The 10,820-nt window shown below is 33.4% G+C and overlaps 1 protein-coding gene across 1 annotated transcript; it reads right to left on the bottom strand.

The window, feature by feature from the left end:
* Positions 1–3,296: 3,296 nt before the first annotated feature.
* si:dkey-29d8.3 lies at positions 3,297–8,482 on the bottom strand. Its single transcript, NM_001110834.1, is given in 7 exon segments — positions 3,297–3,731; positions 3,865–4,004; positions 4,545–4,690; positions 5,434–5,578; positions 7,682–7,780; positions 7,865–8,009; positions 8,095–8,482. Coding segments are annotated over 7 exon segments (885 nt in total). The 5' UTR covers positions 8,204–8,482; the 3' UTR covers positions 3,297–3,630.
* Positions 8,483–10,820: the final 2,338 nt, after the last annotated feature.

The following is a 10,820-nucleotide window of genomic DNA, read 5'->3' as shown; positions in this document are numbered from 1 at the left end:
TACTAACTTTTTACTAAAAATGTGAAACAAAGTTAGTAAAACACAAATTAACACCCTAAGCAGCACTTTGTGATGCCATCTTAATTTTTTTATTTTAGCTCAAAAATGTAATGCATAGGATTATGGGATATGGAAGACAACAAAGGTCACATTTCTGCTATTTCAGGAAACTGAAGGTCACATTTCTGCTATTTCAGGAAACTGAAGGTAACGGAAGAATTTGGATTTAGATGTGCCTTGATGCCTTCCTGACTTGAAAAGCAAATTAGAGCTTTTGAACGCGAGTCGATCATGCACAATGGTGGGTTGCGTTCCAATCAGTTTCTTCTGTTAAACTAATAGATACTGAAATTTCATTGGCTACCAATGCAGTCAAAGATATTGGTGGCACTTTGGACACAAATAGTACATACCAAATTTCTAGTGATTTGGACGAACACCCATTTTCATTATTATTATTATTATTTTAGTTATGGCTCCAGCATATGGCTGAACTACTTATTCAGTTCAAGATTTATAACCTTTTTAATCAAAGTGGCTTTGCCCAATTTTAAATGTTGTAGTACTACTACTTAAACATGAGTGGGGATTCAATTTTGGTTGGATGGTTGTTTGATTGATTGATTGATTGATTGATTGATTGATTGATTGATTGATTGATTGATTGATTGATTGATTGATTGATTGATTGATTGATTGATTGAGTGATTGATTGAGTGATTGATATTCTGAGTCCAGAGACTGATTCTGATTGAATGAAAAGACCAGAAACCCTTTCTTGGATTGGTTTGATTTTGACTGAATGAAAAACCTAAGACATGTTCACAAAATGTTTGAAATAGTGGAAATGTTTTTACAATGCAAATAAACACTATTATAATACTTTAATAAATATTGTAAGCTGTCATTGTTGTTGTTTTAGTTTAAACAACAGTAACTCAAATTCCAGATGAAGATTCATAAATTTAAATGAAGATTTACTCAATATTTATCTTTATGATCTTTATTTACAAAATATTATAATAAATCTTCATTTTGGCGTGAACTACCCCTTTAATTTAAATCCCTGCTAAACACACTCAATAATTTTATACAATCTGAACTCCTTTTCCTGGTACAACACAACAGTAGTCAGCCGACATGCATACTTTGCTCTACTGAATGCAATATTTAACAAAACATTTGACATTTAATATTCCGAAAGAAAAATCCAAACATGCTACTTCAATACTCACGCACAGGGTGAGTGAGACTGAAATAGAGGTTTTGGTAATCTCCTTCAGAGCAAAAAAGTTTTTTATTTGTCTTTTAGTTTCTCATAAGTAATTCATCCAGCAGCGAACAAGCCAAAGTACACAGGGTCAAGCCTGCTGCAGCTGCTGCCAGGAGACGCACACTCTGCAAAGGCCAAAAACATGCATGACAAGACGCTTCACTTCACCTCCACACCAAAGTAAATGTTCATGATCAAAGTGTGTGTATCATTCACACCACACAACTGAATGTCTCTAATCACTGCTCAAAGCCCATGTTTTCAGAAGCTCGCAGGGTGGTTTCCAGAGCACTCGTACAGAACTAAACCTACATATAACAGGGGTTTGTCACAAATCAATTAACATTAGTATACATTTTTAGTAATCATCAAGAATTGAAATAAATGAGATGCATTTCAAGAATTTTATTAAACATCAGTAAATGAGATATTTTTAAAAATGTAAACAAAAGTGTAAAAAAAGACAAAAAAAACATGTTTAAGGCCTACTTGAAACATGATATTGCAAGCATTATTCAATCTTGTATGATATATACTGCATATGATACTTCTTATTTTTGTATATTGCTGTGGATTTAAGGATTTGCGATACATTAATGTTAACAGTGTTTCTGCAGATTTAATGAAGTTAAGCTTATTAATTTTGTAAGACTTTTTAAGATCAAGTTCAAAAATGATAATAATTTAAAGGGACCACAATACTGTATGTCAGTGATGTCTCTCAGTGTACATTTATAGGCAGCATATGCAATAATGTGAAATAAATAATAATAATAAATTCCAACTTAGAAATGGAATTTATATTACTTTTTAATTCATTTTATAAAACAATATCTCAAAGTTTTGAGAACATTGCTACCAAACACTTGAATATTTAGATAACTTAAACAGTTTTTTGCTCGTCGCACTGCAAATAAAGTAATATCAGTATTTTTGTCTCCTTTTCCAGTACTCATCTAATATCAAGATATATTTAATTGAGAAACAAACTTATGGGATAAGAAGTCTTGCTTTTTGAGAAAAATAATAAAATCAAGTGAATTTATACTGTAAAAAGCGATTATTACTTGAGAGAGAAAACCTATTAAAACTTGAAACTGTTAAGTTGACTTAATTTTTATAATTACCCAGATAGTTAATCCACTTAATAATTTTAGGCAATGAGTTTAATCCCAGCTAATAAAGTCAGCTATTCATTTTCTTAGTGCAGACTAAAACAAATATTTGGCAATGGCTTTAGAAAAAACTCTAATTAAAATAAAAAATGTATTTTATACCCCCTTTTTAAGACCTTTTTTGACCTGCAGAAATCCTGTATCACATACACATTACATAACTACCTATTCAAAATACAGTCAGATATAATACTGATATTTTTGGTCAAAATCTGACATGCATAATATTAAATGTTACAAATATAGCAATAGAAGAAAAAAAAACAGTAAATTACAGCAAACATTTCACTATGCTAATCTTGGTATTCAAATAAATGCAGCCTCGGTATGACTTTCAGAAACAGCTATTTAAACTTTTAAATTGCAATGGTGTATAAAACAAATTAGGACACAATAAAAGTGATGAAAATTTACACACCCTCAAGTGGTCCTAAACCTATTTTGTAAAAATAAAATTATTTTGAAGAATGTTGGAAACAAACATTGATATTCATAGTAGGAAGAAAGAAAATACTATGGAATGGCTGCTACTTTCCAGTATTCCTTCGGCTTAGGCTTAGTCTCTATTTAAGAGGTAGCCACAGCGGAATGAACCCCCAACTATTCTAGCCTATGTTTTACGCAGTGAATGCCCTTCCAGTTGCAACCCAGTATTAGAAAAAAACACCCATACACACTCATTCACACACACTCATAAACCGGAGCACCCGGAGGAAACCCATGCCAACACAGAGAGAACATGCAAACGCCATACAGAAATGCCAACTGGCCCAACTTGCACTCAAACCAGTGACCTTCTTGCTGTCAGACGACAGTGCTAACCACTGAGCCACTGTGTCACCCTCTTTCCAGCATTCTTCAAAACGTTTTATTTTGTGTTCAACAGAAGAAAGAAACTCAAACATGTTAAGAACAAGCGAAGGGTGAGTAAATGATTACAGTATTTACATTTTTGGGTGAACTGTCATTTTATAGGCACATACTGACCCAAGATTAGAAGATACATATGTGTGGGACTGTACTGCATAATAGTGCATCTGTTTTGACTGAAAAACTTTCATGCATACTGTAACTATAAGCATAATTATTTGTGTCAGTTTTATGTCAGTTTTTAGTATGACATGCAATGTGTTTATGAGGTTTAATTAATTTTCAGTGCCACTATTTGGTGACATCAGGACTTCAAGGGTCACTATAGGTAAAAAGAGGCCGAGTCCTGTGTCTCCAAACCACCAGCGTCAACCGCACCACAAACACAATACAGGCCAGCACCAGCAGCACCACTATAGAGAAACAAAACAAAACCGCACTTTAATGTGTGACATCATTTTGTGAGTCATGTATAAATGTTTGTGACCTCATGAGGCTATGCTTATGGTTAAAAAATTAATAATAATAAAATAATCATTGACTAACCTGAAAAGACTGCATTCCGGCCTGGAGCTGTTGAGTCATAATGCTTGCTTAGGCTTCCAGACAGAGCATAGATAATCACAGGGTAAACGCTGAGGATGTAACGCACATGCTTCTCTATTAGGAAGTTTTCAACTGAAAACCTGTAGAAAGATAATCTAATATTAATAAGGATTTCCTTTTTTTTTTAAATATAGATTTTTTTTCATTTATGTTATTAGCATATTAATAAAGCTGTCTCACGATAACATTACTAACTTCTTTAAAGTTACATTTAGAAATGAATACACACTAACATACATATAGAATCATCTAAAATATATACATTTAAAAAAAAAAAGTTTAATACATCAACTATTAAAAAAGCACATTCATCAAAGCAGTCACAATCCTTTATGTATATATACACTGAAAAAAATGATTCATTCGATTTAGAATTTAAGGTAAGTGATTGCAAACAATTTATATGGGCTGAATTTAAACAAACATGTTGAATTTATCAACGATCAACTTAATTTGTTTGTCAAATTAAGCCAATATAATTTGTCTGCAACCACTTACCTTAATAAAATTTCAGTGTACATATTTTTTTTATTTTTTTATATATCTAGATATTTTAAAAGTGCACAGTGTCATTGACATATATTACAGACTAAATGGTATAAAAGAAATCTCATGATTACCATATAATCACTTCCAGCAGAAGTATGCATAAAGAAGCTGTGGCAGCATTTGTTGCAGAAACTGATGCCAAGTTCAAAACAACAGTGAAGTTGAGCAGTGTTGCAATGGTTGTCCATGTTGCATAAGTGGCGATACCATTTTGAACCTGAGGCACATGTAAGAAAAAGTTCAATCAACAACCAAAACCGTAGTTCAACTAATTCCTACAATCTTTCATTTGACTTGATCCTGAGCATTTAAAGAAACTGTTCACCCATTATTTTTTATTTCCTCAGCATTAACTCACAATGAAGTGAATCTAAACTTTCATGAATTCTTTTGAACACAAAAAAAGATTATCTGAAGAATGTCGGAAAAAAGCCGCTATTGACACCCATGGTATAAACAAAAAATGCAATGGATAAAAAATAATGGCTGTGTTACACTATATTTTCATTTGTGTTGTTCAACTGAAGAAAGAATGAGTAAATGATGACAGTTTTTTTTTTGGTGAAATTTCTCTTTAAATAACATCAATGTGATTTTAAATGTCAATTTATTAGGTACACCTGTCCAACTGTTTTTTAACACAAATTTCTAATCAGACAATCACATGTCAGCAATTCGGTGCATTTAGGCATGTAGACATGGTCAAGACAATCTGCTGCAGATGAAACTGAGCATCAGAATGGGGAAGAAAGGTGATTTAAGTGAATTCAAATGGTCAGAAAAAGAGAAAATATCCAGTGAGCCTCCAGTACCTTGTTGAATCTATGCCGAAGGATTTGGGCAGTTCTGAAAGTAAGTGTACTAGTAAGGTGTACCTAATAAAGTGCCGCTGAGTGTATATGTTATTATGAAAACTCTTGCAACTATCATCAAGGCAAATCCAACAAGTTCAATGCATACCAGCACTATGATGCAGAACAGGTCTTTTGGGTGGTGCTGTTTGAGCCAAGATCCATGAGCCCGTAAACCAACACATGAGAAGTAGATTAGCAGGTAGTTGGTGAAAGCAATCAGGGCAAGAACTATCAGTGCGGCAATCATCAATCTGAAACAAAGCATGTGACATCCTGAGAGGTTTCAGAAACACCTGGCAAAGCTCTTAGGATTATGCTGAGAAAAACAGCGCCTCGCCCTTCCACTAATACTGGCACTTTTGGTGAGCAAACAATGCTGTGAAATAATGTCTGTATCCACTCACTTTTTGATCTTTTGTTGAAAGATTAGTTGACCCAAAAATAAAAACTACATTAATAATTATTCACCTCCATGTCATTCCAATCCATTGAGACTACTGTTTATCTTCTGAACACAAATTAAGAAAGGTAATTTATGACTTTGAACATGGCATGGTTGTTGCTGCCAGACGGGCTGGTCTGAGTATTTCAGAAACTGCTGATCTAATGGGTTTTTCACACACAACTATCTCTAGGGTATTTAAAGAAAAGAGGTCTGAAAAAGATAAAATATCCACTGATATTTAGAAATATCCTTGAGACCTTTGTTTATCTTGGGAACATAAATTAAGATCTTTTAGATGAAACCTGAGAGCTTTCTCATCCTCCAGAGACAGGAATAGTCCAGGGACAAAGCTCCATGAACACTTTTGTGTGCTAAAAATCAGTAAAAATCACTTCACGTATGTCCTCTCTACAACTGCTTCAGGGAATAGTCAAGGAAGAGAGAACAAGAAAGAGAAGGAAGATTGTCAAATAAAGATCATTTTAGTTTTTTAGTTCACAAAGGAGTTTTTTGAGATTGGTAGTTGAACCACTAAAGTCACAGAATGTTTTGACAGTGTTTTTGGGTTCCTTTTCTGGATTATTCATATCTCGGAGCCATTGTTGTTCATGTTCAGACCGCTCTTGGGTTTCCTCTAAAATATTGTATTTTGTGTACTTAAGATCTCAGGGGATTGGAACAACATGAAGATGTCTAATAAATAACAGAATTTGTATTTTCAATGTTCACCACAGTTTTATCAAAGCGCTATGTGTCTCAATTTTTGGCATCCCTATGATTTCATATAAGCTAAATATTTTTTCGCGATTTTCCCAATGGTGTTTTACTTGAGTGACCAGGATCAGGACATTTTTCAATCACGGTAGTGAAAATATGAGAAAACAGACCAAACTCACTCATACATTCCTAACACAATGTAAAGACCAAACAACCGCTGTTATTTGTTGCAAAAAGTTGTTGAGATTCACAAACAGAATAAAAAACTGAAATTGGCCATTTCCACTGACATGTGTTATGAGTCAGTCTGGAAGAGAACATGTCTTTTCCAAAAGCACTATTAGGAGAACGTTTGAGTGGACAAGAGGTCTTCAAGTATCACAGCTGGAAAATTGCAGTATTTAGTTGGGTCATGGGGACAGAAAGTCTCTAAACTACAATCCGACATCACCACAAATAGTTTGAAAGGGTACTTTCGTACTTTAAAAACAGTTCATATATATATATATATATATATATATATATATATATATATATATATATATATATATATATATATATATATATATATGAACTAGCTCACATAATAGAGTACACCCCATTTTGAAGATTGATATTTTTTACCCATTTCCATGTGAATAAAGGCAATGTATTTTGGTGCATTTAAACAAATCATTTATTTAACAGATATATGTTTTTAAATAATATTTTAGTCACCAAACATATTTAGAAATTGAAAGATAATATAATTAAATTCAAGCAAAATACTGCAAAATAAATACAACCTACAATTTTTTTTCTTTTTTCCTTCTCTTGTTGTTTCCTCTTTTAAAAATTTGTATTAAATATTTTTCTATAACATATAGATTTGAGTGTACCAGTTTTTGGACTGCTACCTTAAGTTATTTAGATAAGCTCCAGATTTGGCTTCAGTACTAACTAATCTAATGTATACACAAATGTAATATTTTATAGCTTCCTATTAACAATAATAATTTAAAAGATAGATTTGTGCGGGGTGTACTTATATATGCTGAGTACTGTCCATAGTTCAAAAATATATCAAATATTTAAACAAAATATTAAATACAAAACAGAGCGAAAAACAATAAAGACATTTTTTCACTCACTTCTTTCCTCATAATTACCAAGGGTAGCAATATTAGTGAAAGGAAAGTTGGCCACAACTTACTCTCTATCCCACAAGACCAGCCAGGAGCAGTTTAAAATCAGGTTGATGATCCATGAAACAAAGAATACAGAGGGCAGGATTGCTGGACTTGAGTACAACCTGACAGCAAATAATTAATACAAATTATAAGAAATGGCTTTCAGCACTGTAAAAAGCAGTGTTGATGTGTGTGTTGTGCAGTACCCTCTACAGAGCCAGCTCAGGAAATATATGTTCATGAGGAAGAGCCAGGAATAAATTACACCCCATATAGAGAAGGTCCATCCAGCAGGAGTGATCTCTGTCTGATATCTGTCCGATACATTTCCAGTGCTGTGCTGAAACGGGCCTAGAAAGCCAGTAAGAAACGTATATTATTTATAACCGCTGTATTGACAAAGGTTGTTTAAGCAACATTGAATAAATATACTCACCTTTCCCAGGTCCCGCGAGCGCGTTGATAATCAAAGCAACAATGTAAGCGATTTGCGAGAGTACAATTAATGAAAGACGCAAGATCTTGTAATCCTTCAAAGAGGACATTTTAATGTAAATGGTCCGACTTTTTTGTAAAGTTATTAGTATTATTTCGTTGAGTTTTTCGATTTAACGTAAAGTTAGCAAATTAGCTTAGCTGTTCAGCTGCGTGCTAAACCAAAACTCATTAAAACTCAATTATATATGTCGAGGTAGATGGTGGTGTAAACCAGTTCTTTTTTACATTTATGCCCAAAACTTTGTAGTTATTTATTTTTTTTTTCCTCCATGAAGAGGTGGCGTCTACTCGAACTTGTTTACGTTATGAAAGATGCTGTGTTGAACAGTGTAAGAGCGCCATCTGCAGCACCAAAACAACAGCGTCCACGAGATGCTTGTCGCAACCAAATATCATGTGAGAGTTAAAGAAACTGTTCGCATTTGTGGCTTATTGAAATTCAGTGTTAACAAACAGATAAGAGCTAAGATAAGTGCATAGCATTTAGTTGGTTTGCATCAAAAGGTGTTAGGGTTTTGTACAGAAAAAAAGTTGCATGTATAGATTTTTTAGCTTATACTGCTCTGTACAAAAGGAGCAATTTTAAAGTTATTATCAGCTCTCTGTATTTGTTTTTAAGCAAAAATGTGTATATTTATTATAAATAAGTGAATAAATTATTAGATGACATTTAACAAAGCTTTGTAGTTTTCCTTGTTTATAGGGACTAGCAGCCTACATATGCAGTACAATGGAGAATAAACATTCCTCAGATCTCTTATATCATGTTGAACAGAAAAAAGAGGGACATACAAAAATAATAGCCTCGTTTTACAAGCTAAGATGACAGTCAGATAATAGAAAGCATATATATTGCATATACGACCCCAAATCAGAAAAAGTTGGTACAGTATGGAAAATGCAAATAAAAAAAGAAAGTAGTGATTTCTAAATTTACTTTGACTTGTATTTCATTGCAGACAATATAAACTCAAAATATGACATGTTTTGTCTGGTCAACTTCATTTCATTTGTAAATAATAAATATACATCCTTTACTGTCATTCACACCTGCAACACATTCCAATAAAAGTTGGGACAGGAGAAGTTTAGGGCTAGTACTCAGGTAAGTTGGTTAAATAATGATGTGAATAAACAGGTAATGTCAACAGGTGATTGTAATTATGATTTGGTACAAAAGCAGCATTCAAGAAAGGTCTAGACCAGGGGTCTCAAACTCAATTTACCTGGGGGCCGCAGGAGGCAAAGTCTGGGTGAGGCTGGGCCGCATAAGGGATTTCACAAAAAAAGTCCTCAAATGTCATTATTAACAGTTTTAATTATTTCTTCTGAACATGAAATGTCCTGAACATTAATAGAACATTGAGTGAAGATTATAAACAGTTCTTCTGAACATGGCATCTTTTGCCTACTCCTTACTGCCAGAGACTTGACAGCGCTTCTTCTCACAAATCTGAACCACATTTGGCTTTAGAGCGGAAGCAGTTGAGACCCTCAGTATGGCTTGAAGATGATCATTATTAAGTCTAGACCTGTACTTTGACTTATTGAAGTTCAAGGTGGAGAATAACTTCTCACACAAATATGTGCTCCCAAAAAGACCTAGTACTAGGGAAAAAAGTGGGGGAACTCACTCAAAACTTCCATTCCCCCATTTAAAAAAAAGGCGTATATATGTATAAATAAAACACCCCCACCCCACTCCAGTCACATCAGTCTGTACCAGTCTGTATCTACCTATAATATATATAAGACAGGGCTCGAAATTAACTTTTTTACTTGGTAGCACCGGTGCTCCCAACTTCAAATATTTAGGAGCACCAAAATAAATTTAGGAGCACCAGAAAAAATTTAGGAGCACCCACCAAAAATGATTGAACACCGCTGCAAATTGCTTTTTAAGGGATTTATTGTATTTTAAAACAACATCAATAGAACTGACAAAAACCAGAAATACTATCTAACTAATGCTGCGAAGACATTGATATTTGTGTGCAATAATTCCAAAATGAATGTCTAATAATTATAGAATATTAATGATGATGAAAATGACAATAATAGTAAAAATGAATTCCATTTCTCATTATGATACTGCCTTGAATGTGCATGAATGTAGGTTATCTGCTATAAAAAGTCTGTTACTTTATGAAAAATAATTGTATAGTTTGCATCAAACAAAAATGAAGCATTGCAGTAAGAAATATTTATTTTGTACTGCTGTTTTTATATGCATGTCAATTTAATAAATAATATTTCTGCTACAAAACAAACAAATGATTATAATAAATCATTCAATTCAATGATGAAAGCTGCAAAGCAGTCATCAGTAAATAAAAAAATATATAAAAATAATATACACCTCAAAAAAGAATAGACAAAAGAAAGTAAAGTCTCACTTCTATCACTGTTTAAAAGATTTGGTTTCAGTTTGTGTCAATTTAAAGGTTCAGTCTGAGCTGATCTTCGTTTTTCTGTGTTAGTGGAAAAGCTGGCGAGTCAGTCGACCCAATTTATGAGCAGGCAGCGCAAGATTCTTGCGATGACCACCGGCGGAATACCGCTGTTTGTTATGAGACGCAGTTTCAGTGTAAATTTAGTAAAGGCGAGCTTCTTTGGCAATGATATGTACAGTATTAGATTTGACTTTTAGCGGACATTTGCGCT

Source organism: Danio rerio, chromosome 2 (genome assembly GCF_052040795.2).
Source record: "Danio rerio strain M-AB ecotype USA chromosome 2, GRCz13ab, whole genome shotgun sequence".
NCBI lineage: Eukaryota > Metazoa > Chordata > Actinopteri > Cypriniformes > Danionidae > Danio > Danio rerio.
Note: the sequence above shows the minus strand (reverse complement) of the source record. Positions and strands in the feature narration are given on the sequence as shown.